General features: G+C 43.7%; 2 protein-coding genes across 2 annotated transcripts; one reads left to right on the forward strand and one right to left on the reverse strand.

The window, feature by feature from the left end:
- The first annotated feature begins 1,039 nt into the window (after positions 1-1,039).
- Positions 1,040-7,005, forward strand: fam78bb (family with sequence similarity 78 member Bb). Its single transcript, XM_069150264.1, has 2 exons — positions 1,040-2,254; positions 3,787-7,005. The coding sequence occupies exons 1-2, from the start codon at positions 1,875-1,877 to the stop codon at positions 4,307-4,309; spliced, it is 903 nt and encodes a 300-aa protein (XP_069006365.1). The 5' UTR covers positions 1,040-1,874; the 3' UTR covers positions 4,310-7,005.
- Positions 7,006-7,297: 292 nt separating this feature from the next.
- slc35a3a (solute carrier family 35 member A3a) lies at positions 7,298-17,390 on the reverse strand. The gene is made up of 8 exons (XM_069150263.1): positions 17,306-17,390; positions 16,955-17,164; positions 15,131-15,285; positions 14,876-14,998; positions 11,665-11,839; positions 10,160-10,278; positions 9,416-9,549; positions 7,298-9,320 (listed from the first exon to the last, which is right to left on the reverse strand). The coding sequence occupies exons 2-8, from the start codon at positions 17,142-17,144 to the stop codon at positions 9,230-9,232; spliced, it is 987 nt and encodes a 328-aa protein (XP_069006364.1). The 5' UTR covers positions 17,145-17,164; positions 17,306-17,390; the 3' UTR covers positions 7,298-9,229.
- Between the last annotated feature and the right edge of the window lie 596 nt (positions 17,391-17,986).

Raw genomic sequence — 17,986 nt, forward strand, 5'->3', positions numbered from 1 at the left:
TATCGGTATTAAAAAAAATAAAGAAAAATAAGGGCCTATAGATTGAGACATAGTACACGTTTTAAACGGCAGTAAGATAAACATAACATAAACATCACATAACAATAACACTGTTGTCTGTGTTTCTTGGTTGTTTGTATATAATATATATAGATATATACTGTACTGTATATACTGTGCATTTTATATTTATATTTTATATTTTTACTGCTATTTTATTGCTTTTCTATTGTTCTATTATTATCTTATTGCTTCTGTATGCTGCTGTAGCGAAAAAAAATTCCCCTCGGGGATTAATAAAGTAACGACCTAACCTAACCTAAAGTTTATACTGAGGTGTGTGTGTGTGTGTGTGTGTGTGTGTGTGTGTGTGTGTGTGTTCAGTGCTGTGGCTGTAAGGTCTCCAGCAGTCTGGTAACAGAGGAAGAAACTGTTCCTAATAGTGGTAGCGATATAACAGAGTCCAAATGCACGATGACTGAGCAAACGCCACCCGCTTAGGAAGACGGACAGCTACTACTGTAATGTTCGGTGACAGTTTTGGAGAAACTATGAGTTTTATTTTGAAATGCCATACTACGAGTCGACCTAACCACTGACCAATGAAAGGATCCTCTATTTGAAACGCGCTCTCTTTCTTATTTAGGTGTCACGTTAAAAAAAAAAAAAAAAAAAAAATGTATTCAACATACACGGAGTCATACAAGCGCCACATCTAAATCATTCCACAAATCTTTCCCGAGGTGTGTTAAATATTAAGACGACCTGTTGCGTCTTATCTCGCGGCCCTTTTCACACCTGCACTGAATTAAGCTACATCCACCTGGGGTCTGATCTGGCCTTTTGTCTGCTTTGTGTTTATGGGGTTAGAAAGCATTATTCCAACATGGAGGAAAGAGGTCGCACAGCTACTACTGTGCAGACGCGGGCACTCCTACGCCTCGAGTCCCCCCCACCCCCCTCCCCTCCGCCTCTGTCGTTCATTGGCCCATTCAGCATCTTCAGCACCACGCAGGCTGAACAGCGACGCACACCCATGCAGCGTTCGTCAAATGAGGATGCCGCGCGGCGAACGCTGCTCCGCACGGTTACTGTGACATTGTTTATCGGATTTATTTGAAGTCTAATGACATTTTTTTTTTTTTTTCTTTTCGTCAGTCTATACCAAGTGTTTGCAGTCGTATTATTTGTAGCTCGTCGTCTCGCGCGGTTTGATCGGGAACAGCCCGTCCGAGTCTCTGCCAGAGGAAGCTGCTTTTCCATCACAGATGCTCGCCTTCGCAGGTATCGCTTGTTTCACCGGGTTTCCCTCCCGTCGAGTCGACAGGCATGACGGACTCTAACGTCGCGGCTCAGCTTATAGGCGGCAGCAGCAGCAGCAGCAGCAGCAGCGTCTCATGTGCAGTGCCGCATCAACAAGCACCGCCGCCGCCGCCGCCCGACCACCGGGTCCCTCTGCCGGCGCCCCGGTGTCCGCCGGTCCCCCGACGTCTCTCGTGACATGACAGCTCGGGGCAGAAAGACCAGGATCAAAGGTTACGGGAAGGGGTTCAAGCAGGAGCGCAGACGGCTGAGGAGAGGGCACCCGGAAACGGAAGGAGACAGGCTACAATCATACCTGCATTAACAATTCATATGACACTTTATTAATCTGCGCAGGGTGTTTCCCCCTCTGGCTTGCAGCCTCCAGAGGGGTCAGAGCACGGGGTCAGCCGCACAGCAGCGTCCCTGGAGCTGGCTCATGTGCAGGGCTGGAGTCTACAGGGACTTGCTCCTGGATCCTGGTCTCACTGGACGCCCTCTGAAGCCTTAACGTGATTCTGATTCGGGCCTTCAGCGTGGTAGCACCCACCTTTGCCTTACAGACTCAACTGATGCACGGCCTCATAGTGTTGATACTGGTCGAGTCCCGGTCAGCTGCGCTCTTCCCCTGCAGGCCCGTCAGGCTCACTTGGCTGCTCCTGACCATCACCGTCACCTGCACAGCCATGGGCTGCATCCAGAGCATAGCCTGTAACAAGTCGCGCATCAAACGGGAGAACATCGTGGTGTACGACCTGTCCGCCACCATAGATCACTGCCCCACTGTCATCGAGGAGAACTCGCCCATAGTGCTTCGATACAAGACGCCCTATTTCAAAGCCTCGGCGCGGATTGTGATGCCCCCTATTCCGCGCAGCGAGACGTGGGTGGTGGGCTGGATCCAGGCGTGCACCCAGATGGAGTTCTACAACACCTATGGAGACGTCGGCATGTGAGTCCACACCTCTGGCACCTGCGCGCCCATTACACCCCCTCCCTCCCCCACCAGTGCCGTAATTTCAGATCAGTCCGCGCGTGCATAGCCTGGTTTGAATGCATGCCTGTACACTATAATAACGTGTCATGCTTGCGCATCACACTGAGAGGAGCATTTGTGCACGCAGCAGGTTAACTGTGCTTGTCAGCCTCCTTCATTCAAACACCCACCAACAGATTCTGTTCCTGTGACTCTGGCACCTAAATAGAAAAAAAAGCTGCTATTAGAGGAGCTAAACAACAGTTGCTGCTCTCAATCTCAAATTGTGCCCACGGAGACTTGTCCTCCCCCACATCCCCACAACACACACACACATGATCTGGAAGGCATATGCGAGGGGGTGTTTAATCCTGCTGGGTTTAGGGCGTGGGTGGGTGTAGGGGTGAGAGGATGGGGTGCCATCAGATTGACTACAAAAGCACAACAAATAAATGGGAGTGGGGGGGGGGGGGGGGCGACCAGTTGACAAACTCTGAGCACAACAAAGGGATGATGATAATCCACTGACAGGCAGCTACCATTGACCATCTTTTGTTCTCTCTTTAAAAGCTCGTGTCTTATCTTCAGTGGAAATCAAAAACCACAACTTTTTACACCTTGGACAGATGCCAGCTATCCCTCATTCAAATATGAATAACAGAGTCACTCCATTGCCAAAACTGCAAACAGTGGCGGTGCTATTAAATAACAAATTGGCCGACAGCTCATTTATTTACGTTTTTTTGAGTCTATGAAATTCAGGTTGATACTTTTAACATCAGCGGGATGCATGATAGAAGTAGTACAGCCTCACTCGTGTTTTTAAATAGTTTTGCACAATAATTAAGATATGACACGTCGGAACATAATGTCAGACTTAGGCTTTACAGACACATCGGTGGTTTTGTTCTTCTCAGCATTTGTTGACAGAAAAAGATCAAATACAACCAGGTATGGCCTGTCTGGTTCTTAACTGGTCTATTGCTTCAGGAGCCACATTTTCCTTTGCCATGAGGTTGTGACCCAAATTTGTGAAAGTTTTGAGCCACTTACATTGATTTTGTAAGTGCAATAATATGCAAAGCGTTCACGCACTGTTAAAACCTGAAATAAACTTAAAAACCTAATGAAATAAATGGGCAGACTTCGGGCATATATGCCTTTCAAACAAGATTATACAGTCGATGCTCGTCAAGACTTTAACTTTAACTGAATGAAAAATGAAAAAACGGCCCGTTTACAAACACTCCCATGACACCTTACTATTGATCCGACAGCATTACTTTAGATGTTATTGTCACAACAGCTGCCGGCACGCGACATCGTGGGGAAACTTCAAAATAAAAGCGCAGCAGCAGAAGTACTGTACACCCAAGACCTACTCAAAATGGCCCCACAACCTACTTTTGGGCCAAAACCTGCCAGTTGAGAACCACTGCTTTAAATGAATGGTACATGTGTACCCAGAGATCTGTGTTCCCAGTCACAGGCTTTGCGTCTCCCTCCAGGTCCAGCTGGGAGCTGCCTCAGCTGCGCGAAGGCCTGGTGAGGGCCATCAGCGACTCAGACGGCGTGAGCTACCCCTGGTACGGAAACACAACAGAGACCGTCACCATCGTGGGCCCCACCTCCAAGCCGTCCCGCTTCATTGTCAGCATGAATGACAATTTTTACCCGAGCGTCACCTGGGCTGTGCCGGTCAGTGAATCCAACACGCCCCTGCTAACGAACATCAAAAGGGACCAGAGCTTCACTACCTGGCTGGTGGCGCTCAACACCACATCCAGGGAAAAGATCCTGCTCCACACCGTCAAGTGGCGGATGAGGGTTGACATCACGGTGGATCCGTCCCTGCCTCTGGGTTCCAGGGCCCGGCTGGTGGGCCGGGTGCACCAGGACCAGCCGAGGGTGCTGACCCGCATGGAGCCCATCCCTCCCAACGCAATGGGAAGGCCCAATGCCAACGACGCCCAGGTTCTGATGTGGAGGCCGAGGAGAGGCCCTCCGCTTGTTGTGATACCGCCCAAGTAGGACGAGGAAGGCATCTGATTGGCCGTTTTTTTGATATCGTGTCATAGTCGGCCGCTTCTGCAGCGGCTAACAAGCAGGTCAGATGAAAGACAAAAGCAGACAAACGGAGATCTACAAGCAGGCCGAGACTCGTTTTAACCGTCGATGGCACCAACGAGTTGCAGTGATTTGCGTGTAAAATCGTTGGGGGGGGGGGGGACATCTGCCTTAATTCCCCACTGCTGCCTTTGACGATCCAGAAAGTGCGCTAGTCTCCGCTTCTGGTGCTGTTGAGCTATCGGGTGTGCAAGGCCTTCACCATCAGTGCTGGGATGTAACGCAAACCTGTACTGTAGCTACTCAGGCCCAGAGGGAGGTGATCGAACCGAAATACAGACAGTTTAAAAAGGGTTTTTTCCAGCCTTAATGATGACATGTTTATGGCCTGCTCTGTACTGTACACTGAAGTGCTGTGTCAGCATTTAACCAAGGGAAGGTGTTAGTGTTCGTGTGTCATACAGGTCTGAGAAGGACGCCGCTGCTGTGGGGTTCATTCATTAAGGACAGAGATAACTACAGTATCAACTGGATGATGCGAGTTTGTGTGTGCGTGCAGAAGTGTGTGTATGTGATGTGGTCGTATGTTTTCTATAATGGAGCCCCGGGGTTGGGTCCATGCTTGCTGCTGTGTCACACCAGACTGCCTCACACTCACAGCAGGGGCCTCATTTGTGAATCCATTATTGGGTTGTTTTTAAACGATTGTCAGCATACATGCATCCTCAGAGCGACTTTGTTTTTGATATATCACCAGAAGTGAAGAAATACCACTAAAGGATTTAGTCATACAGACAAAATGAAGCCCTGCAGTGGGATTTTCTTTCTTTTCTTTTTTTTTTTCTTTCAAAATCACAAAAGGCCAGTTCATCCGAGCTGCAGAGCTTCTCCCTCCCTGCCTTTCGAAAGCCAGAGATGCCTGTGTTGACGACGGCCTTCTTCTTAAATACATAAAACATCTCATCAGATTTGTGAGGACAAGCTGCAAGGTTACTTTATTTTAGGAGTTATAAAACTGAGTCAGTATGCAAACCCACTACGATACGTCTTTAAATAGTGAGTGTAAAGGTTGCAGTGAAAGATAACTGTATTTACGCAGGAAGACTTCAAGGATGAATTCACTCAAATTACACAAACACAGCTTCTCAATTACCTCTAGCTCTAACTAGCCATGCAGGTTTTTATATGTTTAAGGTACTTTGAAGTATCTGTCTGAGAGATTTTGGCCCATCAACCAAAACAACAGAGGTGAATGAAATTTCTTTAGCGATCACAGCTTTGATTAACTACACTTTAACAGTGTAGCACAACTCCCACAACTGTTTGACCTTAATGCTACAGTCGACATGCTCACATTGGGTATGCTAGTATGCTTATGTAGCAGGTATAATATTTATCATCTTATGTTACTGTTAAGTACAGATGGGATTTTTTTTTTTTTCTCCATCTACCAACTCTGGACAAATTACTCCATGAGAAGTTAGTTGATCACCAGAGTTATTACAATTCATCCTCAGGGTGACATGAATGTCAAATTTTCATGACAATCCATCCAATATTTGGCAAATCATTTAACAAAAAGCCAAAAATGCCAATCTAATTGGGCGCTAGAGGACAAACCCTTTAAAGATCGGTGCGCAGTCTCTTGTGCCATTATGATCCTCTATAAAAGTAAGTACTGATGAAGATACATGACTGAGAATAAAAACCGGAGCGCAAGCTCACAGACTACGAACATTTCATGTTGATTCCGAGAGAAAAATGTTGCTCATTATAATTTGCAGGCAGGTCTGTTTGCTGTATATGTCTTCGTACAGCCTCGGCGTCACAGCAGTGTCGGTATCAAAAGCTCATGCTGAACTGCTGAGCTGGTCCAGATGAGACGGAGATGAAGAGAGACGGATGATGTAACCGCGTTATCTTACCCATGCTGCTCATTACTCTTGGTGCAAACCGAACGAGCCTTCACACACAAGCGAGCGCACACGCACGCACACGCACACACACACACACACACACACACCTCATTTAGAATTACACCTCTAAGGACTGTTCTGCAAGCCCTGATACACACTAATCACACGGAGGCATGGAAAACGGATAGTTCAACAACCTACTGTAGCCATGACACAGAAGCAGTTCGTGAGGACACGCGAGAGCCCACGCTGACAATCAAGGGAAACATCTAGAGCAGCACTTTTAACTGGGGAGAATGAAGGCTTAGATCTTTACTGGCCCGGGATTTTATTCAGACAATCGAGGCTTTTATAGTGTGAAACAAAGCAGAAACTGTTTTTCACATGTTGCCCTGATTAAAATTAAAGTGTTAATGAAAATACATTTATACTTAACCATGAGGTCGCACAGTCTGCTGTCTATGTGTATCAGGGCCTCAAGTGTCTTTTACAGTCACGGCTGTGCCTGTGGACTCGAGGGCAGAGCAGGACACGGCCCTTCACGACGAGTCCGGCTCGTTAATTCCTACTCGTTCTGCTGACTTGACTTGAGTACAACGCAGTGATTGTTAAAAAAAAAAAAAAATGACTGGGTAATGTTTTAGTGTTACAATAAGAAGGACGTGAAAGTCTGCCGTGTTACAGTCCTTTCTCTCAGACTGTCTGGCTTTTGCATGCAGTGTTTTTAAACCCATTAAAACAAATGCCAAAAATATCTAAGTGTGATTTTATTCATGTTAAAAGGTTTGAGGCTCCAAGTTAGGCGACATGATTTATATTAAAGTAGTCCAGGTAGACGTGTAATTGTGCAAAATCAATCAAGAGTCAAACATTTAGTGGTGTAATAATCTGAAATGGTGATAAGAGGCTATGAAGATGGCTCCATTTTAATACATTTTTCTATAGTACATCCCAGTATGAGTATAAAATGAAAATGTGTGGGTTGTACGGTAGAAAAGATCATCAAGGAGGCACACAAAAAAAACCCACATTCACATAAGTTAATGGAAACACTTGTTCTCTTTTTATAAAAGATTCACATACTGGTAATTCAAATAATAACGTTATTAATTATACCCGCTTTGTCCCAAGAAAAAAACAAGTAGTTGAAGAAAAAGAAGACACACTAGTCGAATCATTCAGTCCAAAGTTACTTCCCATGTAAATAACAGCTCCAGTGTGATGTGATCAACAAATTCAGTAACTTTGATTACTCTGCCACAAATTCAACAGAATATGTCGTGACACAAGCACAGGACACACGGAGCTGGATGTTGACCATCATCAGTGGCTTTGGAAAGCGATTTGAACTTCAGCCTAATTCCTGACTGAATAAGTTAAACAGACATTTCGATTTATAGATTTAAATGGTGCTATTATTTACACCCGAGGTTGTTTCAGGATTTCAGGTTGTACAAAAGTATCTCACACATAAATCAATATCTTCAAATAATCAGCGTCAAACAGTATTTCTGAAGTGTCAGATTAATTGATTTCTATAGTATTTTATTACCGTCAGACTGACTCCACCAGACTGACAGATTAGTGACGTACAGAGCAACAGCCCTGTATATGTTATCAAAGACGGCCCAGGGGCTATATGTTGCCTGGCAACAAAAACTGCAGCCAAAAATAGCTGAAATAAATGCAACACGAGAGCCATAATTGAGGAAAAATACTAGTTACGGTCGCTGCAACTATTGTAGTCTAATGCATCGTGGGTTTTTTCTTCTTTTTTTTTTCCTCGACCAGAGCCTTCCAGGCAGACAGGCCTCTCAAGCTGTGTACAAATCCCACCTCTGCAGCAGGCTTCAGGACTAAATCACACCATTTTCAACTTAAACAACTGGACTGTCAGAGCCCGTTGATGTGTTGTACACAGCTTCAGAGTAAACGAAGGCTGGGAAGGCTCATTTCAGGCCTCAAAATGTGCTTTCAGAGGCCAAAATGGGAGCAGAGAGACCGTCGGAGCATAAAACACAGTGACGCTGCTTTTCCACCGTATCGAATGGTTCGACTCGACTCGACTTTTCCGGACTTTTTCAAGTTTTCTGTTGGGCCGGAGTTGTGGATAGTAGCTGGTACATTTTTTGTTTTTAGGTATAAACTTCATGATGACACTGCAGACCACTGTTAAGTCAGTGGGAATCGTTGCTAGAATCATCACTACGTCGGGACATCCTGCACAAACTCGCCATTGTTGAAAAGCCAAGTGTGTGTTAAGTGTTGAAGATGACACGCCGTCGTATTACGTGTCATCGCTACGACAGGCCGCTACATTGAAGGGGGAACATTCTGCAGTGGAAAACGATGTCCAGAAAAGTGCCTGGGAGCACAGGCGAGGCGAGTCGAGTCGAATCGAGTTGAACGATGGGATGGAAAAGCGTTACACGGTAACTCTGAGATTAATGTGACAACAGTTTGAGCTAAAGTTTGGCTGTGTCTGTAAAAATGTAGTTTTTGAAGAGGATTTAGAAATTCCCATCTGTTGGCCTGTTTCATTCTTTTTTGTATAGGTGTGAGTGACGTGGCAGTAACAGTGACTGGCAGTCAAAGTAGCTCTTAATGAGCACAATCAGTCGGTCCTGTCCAGAATATCTATCTCGCTCTGGAGGTGTGGCAGCCAGGATCATCTCTAACAGCGGTAGTAATAGAAGAAAAGAAAAACATCCGATCCCGTTTTCTTTCCTCGTAGCTTCTCCTACTCGGCTGAGGCACTTTTGGTGCGAGACCCATCACAGCGTTGGGCTTGCTTCTCTTTAACCTTTCTCTCTTCCCAACCTGCTTACCTCCTCTCTTCCTCCTTTTTGTGATCATAATATATGATGAAGACCTTTCCCCTTCTTTTCCTGCAGTCCTCTGTCCTCCTTTGCCCTCCACGGCCTCACCACGACCTCCTGCTGCTGCTGTGGTGTCAGCCGTGAGTGTCCTACGCCCTGCTGGGGTTGGGGGACGGCTTGCCTTCATAGCCGTACAGGAAAGTGGCCACGATGACCAAAATGGCCCCCATGAAGAAGACACTGTAGACGACAGCAGACGACGCTATCAGCTCCTGACATTCTGATTAGATTAAAGAATACAGGGAAGAGACAGAGTGAAAGTGAGTTTCCTTTACCCGGTGGGGTCGAAGTCCTGCAGCCAGAAGTACGATATAAGAGTTGACAGGATGATGGAGAGTGATGTTGCGAAGCCCTTGAGGATGTTGTCTGCATACTTGATGACCGCTGCTATGACGAGACCACCCAGCGCCTGGAGAAACAAACACGCAGACACAGATGGGCAGAGGCATGACCTGCGGGGGCCAGCAGGGGGTCTGATCCACAAAATTAAACAGTCTGTCGCCCAGAAGCTTGATAATATACTTTAAAGCCGGGGTCTTCAACGTTTTTCAGGCCAAGGACCCCCAAACTGATAGAGAGATGGCGCAGGGACCCCCTACTATATATATTGTATAAAATTGTGTTTTATATTAAACTGGAGGAGTGCAGGAGGCTTGGAGGGACAGGTCCAGGCGAGTCTCGCGCTGTGAGTGAACCTGTGCCCAGCTTGAGAGAGCTCCTGTGTGTCGCTGAATGTGCGCATTTCTGACTGAAAGATAACATCTTCTGCCTCCATTTTATCCATTCACTACAATATGTCGGATTCATGTTTGTGTGTATTTAAGACATTTAAATTTGTGGGAAAAAAATTGGAGGGAAAAAAAAAAAAAAAAAATTGTCTAATCAACCAAAAATTTCACAGACCCTCTGCAGTACCTCCGCGGACCCGCTAGGGGTCGCGGACCCCATGTTGAAGACCTCTGCTTTAAAGTAATGCTGGGAAACGCTTATTGAACCAGCGTCAGTGGAGGGAGAGTTACCTGCAGCGCTACAACAGTCCAGGTGACGGAGTTGTATCCCTGAAACATTCCTGACTCCTTCACCCTCTCCCCGTCATAGGCCATCATCCCGAAGAGGCCAAACACCAGGCCAAACATCCCTGGAAACACCAGCATGATAACACGACAGAGTGAACTGAAGATCCGTCCGGAGATTTCACACTTCAGTCCGATCAAAACAAAACAATTGCACTTAATTTGAAGGGAGAAATCCAAGACCGCCGTGAACAGAGGCAGCAGGCTGCACATACGAGGTAAAGTCACCAGAAAGATGCAAGTGGAAGGATATTTTTTAAAACTGAGGTAAAGATACGTTTAAATTTCCTTCTTTGGGTTTTTCTTTTATTTGTGCGGTCATTCCATTGTTATTAATGCCATTTACATTTACATACATTACTTGTATTTGAATGTCACTGACATCGTTACTTGCTTTAATGCAAAGTGCAATCTATGACCTACAGTTCTCGCTGGTCCCTGCTGCTTTTTGCACAATACTGTTGATTCTCATTTAAACATTTCTATTGTTATTGTTATTTTCTATATTCATTCAAAGTTTTTAGATTTGATATCTATTTTCCTTTTTTTCAGTTCTTGTTGAAGGTGAAAGGTCAACTACCAAAGTTAGAATATGTGCATGTGACAATAAAAATCTCTACATCTGATGAATTTAAACTTACTGCAAAAATGTGCAGAGACAAGAGGAACAAGTACAGAGAATGAAAATGAGAAAAAGAAACCGTTTCTGTTGAGCTCAGTCATAAACTGAGGTGCCACACAAACACTAATCCTAATATTTTTGTTTGATTTGTTTAATTGGGTTTTATTAATCAACTTTCAGGACTTTTGTGAAAATCTGATGTTTTAGGTTATGTTTATGCAGAAAGATAGAAAATTCCTAAGAGTTCCCAAACTTTAAAGCACCAGTGCAGGTTGTTTTTCTGGTGCGATAATCCAAAACTATTCAATTGGCAAATTTATAAAATAAAGAATTGGATTATCAAAATTCTTGGTGGATTAATTAGCTAATCGTTTCTGTCCTGAATCCTCTTTGCATTCACTTTTGCAACAAATGCAATCCCCTGCATTTTCTTCTTGGTGCAGCTCTAGGCTCCAGTGTTTAATGCAGGTGAAAAAGCTCTGAGCTCACACCAGGAATCGCAGGAGACCTTACACAAGCCCGACACGTTCCAGGGTAAAAATAAACTAGACAGGAACATTCATCTTAAAAGAAATATATCGGAGGCTGAAAAGCCCAGCTGGCTCTCTGTACAAAGAAGAGAGAAAACCTTACACACGCTTGCTTCAGAAACATGGAGGCGGTGCCTTTCCCAATCTGCTTTCTCGCATTGTTATTCTCTCCTCATGCTTTAATTAAATGTCATGAATGGCTTTGGACCAGGTGATTACTTGTCACCGCTCTGAATGACATTATACATGTAAAAAAAAAACCCCGCTGGTATAGAGATGTGTAATCGATGGATGCTGACCTAGCTGGATGTTGCGGACCCAGACGCTCTGCTTGCTCTCCTTCAGGATCTTCTCAAAGTAGACGCCAGCGAAACCACTGGAGCAGCACGCCACCAGAACTGCAGCGACGCCGACGAACTGGGAGCCAGCAGACGGGGACTCCTTCTCCGGGGCCACGGCAGACTCAGAGGGCCACTGGCAAGCACAGAAATGCACCTTGATTTTAGTCAGTCTTGAGCTCTTAAGTTTACTCTTACCAAGACGTCAGTTCAAAAAAACAAAGCACGCAAGCCTCTTTCAAGATGTATAATTTAGATTTTAGAAGTTAAATGCCAAAGAAAACATAGTGTGGCAAAATTTGAGAAAGAATAAAGAACACAAAATGTTATTCAAAGCTTAAAGGTCTGGCGAGATGGATTTCAGCATCTAAGAATGGAGCCGTTTGCATCAAAATAAAGAGCTTTCCTCTTCAGTTGAGCATTTCCATGCATATATGTGTGTCTGCATTTATATATGCATAAAAAAAAATATTCTTGATGGTACGGCAAGAAAAATATTGTATTGTTCATTTCAAGAACAAACAGTTGAAACCAAATAAGTTTTATAGTTTTCAGCATAAAAGTGACAGTTTGCTTTTAAATGTTCAGTAAAAACTAAAATGGTGGTTTGCTGAACAGCTGAAATCACTCTGCTTTTTGGAATTAACTCCTCCACAGAAAAGCCATCTTCAGACATCCTTGTTGTTACGGTGCGTAAGTTACACACAAAACGTACATCATCTCCATCCCACAACCAGTGTGTCAACATAAGAGTCTGGAAACCCGCAGGCTCTCACCGTCACTACAAACAGCTTGTATCATAAAACCGTGTATCGTGTCCTGTATATCAATTCATCTTCCAACGAACAAATATATATATGCTATTGGAGAGTCGATAGATAGGCTTCAACTCTCTGCACTGATTCACAGTCAAATCTCTCTGAACCGACGACGCTGCACCTGAAATCATACACTAGCACCTTCGCAGCTTTGCTGAGTTGTGAAAGTGCTGCAAAGCACGAGTTCTGGTGTTATGTGCTGCAGTAAGCAGGAAAATGGGTGTTAATACAAAAAAAAAAAATGATGATCTTATGTTGTGCAGAGGTAAATTTAGAGAAATTTATTGTAGATATTGCACTTTTTCTTTGGATAAAAAAAGATTCAGAACAAGGTGACGTTATTGTTTGGTGATGTTCATTTTGATAGGTTGATTTTTTTTTTTTTTAAGAAGAAGAAGAAGAAGACGCTGTTTGGCTTCTACCTCCTTCATCAGCCTCATAACAAACCCTGCTGAGTGAGAAGTAGCAGCACGAACCTTGAAAATGAACAGTGAAAATGAGACGCTACATTAATGCAAAATGAGCCAATTATTTCCATTCAGAATCATGAATTGTTTTGTTTTTTTTTCCTTCTGGGCTTTATTCAGCCAGCCACAGTGCAGAACGGACAGGATATGTGTGTGTGTGTGTGTGTGTGGGGGAGGGGGGGGGGCAGTGCATGACATACAGTAAAGGTCCTGGAATCAAACTGGAAACGTTACAGTACGCATGTCAACCACTGGACTATCAGGTCGCCAAGGATTCCTCCTCCTTTGTTTCACTCTTGTTTGTAGGGCGGTTTGCAAACAGAATAGTTGCTCTGACTGTTTGTTAGTATCACATTTGATGTGATAATCAGTTGTTTAAGGCTTCAGGAGGAGTCATGGATAAACCACAGTCACATTCCTGCACTCATCTGGGTTACATGAAGAACAAATTGGGAGTAGATATTTCTTCCTGTCTGATCCTGTCGATTAATAAAGGTCTCCTCCTCCTCCTCTTCCTGCATTGTGCCTCTGCCTTCCAGCTCATCCAGAATTCAGATCAAACCGGGCGTAATACTGACTGACTGCCATTTTCTTTGTTTTGCCAAGGAGTAGGAGGTGATATAAAAACAGTCACTCCTCTTCCGACACATCATTGATCAACACTTCCCAGGTAACCGCCGGTGACCAATATTTATTCAACACGCCTCATTGTTTATTCAACCTTTATAAAACAGAGTAACTGCTGCTACCGGCATCTCTTTTCTTCAGAGATTAGAGATCACAAAAGTTCAAATGAATAAGAAGGCTCGGTTCCAAAGAGCGCATGCTTAACGAAACAAAATGACAACCACAGAATTGGGAAAACGTTGTTTCCTTTTTGATACAGAATCACTATAAGGACACTTTTTAAATTGTTTTAATATGATTTCAGGCTGAAGCTGCAAATTCTCAACAGACATAAAACAACTGCTGTTAGTGTAAAAAGGTAAGACGGTAGGAAGCTGTGAATTTCCTTGTGAAATCTACACTGGCCGCACACTAAACCCTCCAAACTCTGGACTAAGTGGCAAACCCAGAGTTTTACACGAGAGTCAAAGAAAACAAAGTGAATATTCTGTCTGGTTATTAGGTTAGTAGAATAAACCCAACAGTCTTGATTAAGTGCTGCTATCAGTCCATTTGACGTATCCGCCGGCTCATTTTATCAGCTGCTGGCCTCATCACAGATCTATCGGTATCAGTGTATATGTTGGCCTGATTTAGAAATAGTTCCATTTATGGTTTCTATATAGTTCTTTATACTAATTAAATTCACCGTGAAGTTCACTGCTTCAGTGCACTTTGATCTCAGTGTCACAATAAACTGTAAAATGTCATGCTGCCACCACCACATATCTCACAGTCAAGCGTTTGGTAACCATATTTGAGGGATCGTTGCAAAAAATGTGTGGTTAAATTTTTTTTTAAAAGAGTACCGGCCGATATATCAAACTTTTTACTCCCTATTAACAGTATCGTATCGAAAAATCCTGTATCAGTCGGGCTCTAGTTGTTACGTAGAGATTACCAGGCCCAGAACTGAAAATATTCTAGTAAAACTTGCTTGGCCTTATCATGTCAGTCTTGTTCTCTATCAAGAATAATATTAATAATAATTCATCATTATTCTGCACTGTAAGACCCTGAGGCAGCCTCCACCCATCCACTTTACACCAGCTGATTATAAGTGGAATAAAAGGCTTCATTTAAAAGCCGCAGATTATTACATTCTCAAATAATGTTTCCATTAAGAGGGACCAATAATAAGATCATCTGTTGCCCGTTTCTAAAAATGGTGAATTTTGATTTATACAAAACAAGTACAAGAGACATAAAGATGCACCTGACCTGCACGAGAGCCACTCCGGCCATTAGAATCAGCAAGGAGAGCCACTGGTAGACGCCCAGCCTGCGGCCCAGCATGGACACGGAGAACAGAGCTGTGGTCAGGATCTTCAGCTGGTACGTCACCTGAGGGAGACAAAGCAGGAAACCAGTAAATAATCCAGGAAGAGAAGTGATGCGCTGATTGCTCAAAAAGGCTCATCGGGTCCGGCGATTGTTACACTGAGCCTCCAAACGTGAGCCAGCTCTACGTTGTACCTGGTAGGTGGCTGCGTCCAGGTTGGACAGGGCGACGTACAGCAGGTTGTTTTGTAGTGTGTAGATCCCCGAGGGGATCGCCAGCTTCAGCGTTTCTATGGGTTTGTGAAGGATTTCCTGGCGAAGGATGCTGTTCAGAGCTCGCATGCTGTAACCTGAAAAATAAAAGCCGACAAGTTACACATATATATACATTTTGTTGTTCAATTAAGTCCGGTAGGTTTGGCAGGGTGTCATGATTTTAAAATTATCATTGGAATATATTTGCATTGCTTTTTTTTTTTTTTTTTTTAAATAAAGCAAAGATGAGAAGTTTGGTGCTTATTAACAAAATGAACATCATTGTTTTTGATACGCTGGTAATAAAAAAGTGAATGAAACGTATAGCCTCCTTGAAGAGTTATTTTGGTTCTGGCAGGGGCCCGTTCCAAGAAGCAGGTTTAAAAGCCTGGAATAAAAACTGGAACAGTTCTTGTTCGTCCAGGCTCCAGATCTGAGAGGCTTTTACAGTTAAAGGAGGATTGTGTAGGATTTAGTGGCATATGGTAGGTAGGTATTTACTTTATTAATCCCCGAGGGGAAATTTTTTTAAATATATATATATTAAATTAATATATATATTAATTAATATATATATTATATTATATATATATTAATATATATTAAATATATATTATAGAGGCAAGGCTGCATTTTGCAACCTATTGAACATCCTTTGCCTCACAATACCCTTCCAAGCGTCTAAGAGAATTTACGACGGCAACAAAAATTGTGGAAAGGGCCTCTGTAGAGTCAGTGTTTGGTTTGTGCCTTCTGGGTTACTGTAAAAAAAAAAAAAAAAAAAAATGGCAGTGCAACATGGTGGGCTCCATGGAAGAGGACCCACTCTCTACGTAGGCATGAAGGGCTTATTCTGAGGTGACAAAATCACAACAATTCAGGTGATTACACACTAATGAAAACATTATCATGAATACTATTTTCAATTTAAGCCAATAGATCTCCCTAAATCCTGCACACTAGTCCTTTAATTTAGTAAACCTGCTTTTTGCATCAGGTTTTAGGACCCTAGCATTTCAAACAAAGGGTCGTGGTTTCTGCACGGGAGAAACTCAACAAACCTCACTGAAATTTCTCAGGCGCAGAAGCTGCAGCATAATTACACCTGCACTGTCCATCTGGAGCACCAGGTGTCAAGAACCGTCAGCTGATCATCTTCTTTATTTGTCTTTGATCAGACCGTCTTGATTTAAATGTTAACTTTGCTCATTTCAGACTGGATTGTATTCAGAGAAGGAATCTGGTGTGGCGGCTTATTAAGAAAACATTCAACAGGTTTGAACTTTGTCCTTCTTGTTTTAACAAAAAAGGCTATGTTTGTATTCTATTTTCTTGCCGATACAAAACAAAATTTGACATTTATATTTGTTGTCATTGCCATTTTATTTCAATCTAAATAATTTGTCATAACAGGGACTGAAATGATAGGTCATCTAATCCATTAAAAAAAAAGAAAAAAAAAAAAAAGAGCAGAATACCAGCACTCCCAGATCAATACATAACAACTCATTGTGGGCAAAAAAAAGTGACATTTATTTGCACAAAATACAAATTCTTGGTACAACCGTGCACCGCTGTGGTTCAAGATTCGCGAGTTCTGCGTGCCATTTTTCTGTATACGTGTAATCTATGAAATCAAATGACAGGCTCATTCATAATTGAGATTTTGAATGAGACAAACCAAAGCTGTCACTGTGGTTTCTCGAGTGTGAGGCGTTGCTGCCTCTCTCTGTTTATGTCATATATATATATATATATACTTACTATGCTCCTTGAAGACGAGCAGCACACAGGTGAAGATCTTCATGACCTCTGCCACCACCACAGCTGAGGAGGCCAGGTACCGCGGGCCCTCGGCCTGCAGAGTGCGGGAGTACCGCATGGTGAGCACCAGGGAGGTGGTCTGGAACACCAGCACGCCCAGAGAGAGGTACTTCAGCCGGGAAGAGGCCATGGCCGCTGATCGGTGGGTCGCTGCGGGACACGGGAGAAGAGGGGGAGAGAGAGAGAGAAAAAAAAGACGCTACAGTTGGAGGTAGAAAGACGCAGACACCGAGCTACAGTGAGGAGTGAAGGAAGCAACCGGAGCAAATAGTGACAGAGAATTAGACTCACCTTTCACTTCTTTTATTGGCGCTTTAAAGGCAACTTCACTGACGCATAAATCAAATCCTTTTATCGACTTTAAGCTTTTGGCGTCTTCTCTCGGCGACTTTCTGTCACACACACACACACACAGACAGACAGACAGATATATACACACACACACACACACACAGACAGACAGACAGACAGACAGACAGGTACTGGTGGCTGAACCCAGCTGTCAAAACAGCAGCCCTTCAAGTGCTGGCCTCCATTGACCCGCTCCAGATATCAACCGTCCGTCCGTCCGCTCGTAACTGCACATTATCTTTTCAGGCTCCGCACACCGACTGTCGCTTCTTCCATTACGGTTCAGCTCACCACACAAAGAAAGAGTTACTTACACAGAGAGGCCAAACAAGGAGACAAATCTCATGCATGTTAAGTCCTTAATGACTTCCGTGTTCAGATCTCTTCCTCGTCTTCTCGTCGGGGGGCTCTTAGTGAGACACAGCGCACCCTGCTGTTCTGGATAGAAAATGCAGTGCTTATTTTTTTTTTTATTTTTTTTTTTACTCTATAAGCTTTTAAAACAACAAGCAAGTTTGTGATTCCTTCACAGAAAAAAAACAGAGGAATGAGAAAGTAAAGAAAATTATATCGACAAATCCAAACAGAGAATAGTTACAGTGTTGGCCCGTGCATTAAAAC

This window comes from Embiotoca jacksoni, unplaced genomic scaffold (genome assembly GCF_022577435.1).
Source record: "Embiotoca jacksoni isolate LCO1_2020_lvr unplaced genomic scaffold, fEmbJac1.0.p SCAF_16, whole genome shotgun sequence".
Lineage (NCBI taxonomy): Eukaryota > Metazoa > Chordata > Actinopteri > Embiotocidae > Embiotoca > Embiotoca jacksoni.

Excerpts from the sequence above, each read along its gene's own strand:
- slc35a3a (XM_069150263.1), bottom strand. The coding sequence starts at position 17,144 with ATGGCCTCTTCCCGGCTGAAGTACCTCTCTCTGGGCGTGCTGGTGTTC. Across the intron at positions 11,840-14,875 it reads CCGGAGTGGCTCTCGTGCAG|TGGCCCTCTGAGTCTGCCGT; the intron begins GTCAGGTGCATC and ends TGTGCTTGCCAG. Across the intron at positions 9,550-10,159 it reads GGACTGTTGTAGCGCTGCAG|GCGCTGGGTGGTCTCGTCAT; the intron begins GTAACTCTCCCT and ends TTGTTTCTCCAG.
- fam78bb (XM_069150264.1), top strand. The coding sequence starts at position 1,875 with ATGCACGGCCTCATAGTGTTGATACTGGTCGAGTCCCGGTCAGCTGCG. Across the intron at positions 2,255-3,786 it reads ACCTATGGAGACGTCGGCAT|GTCCAGCTGGGAGCTGCCTC; the intron begins GTGAGTCCACAC and ends GTCTCCCTCCAG.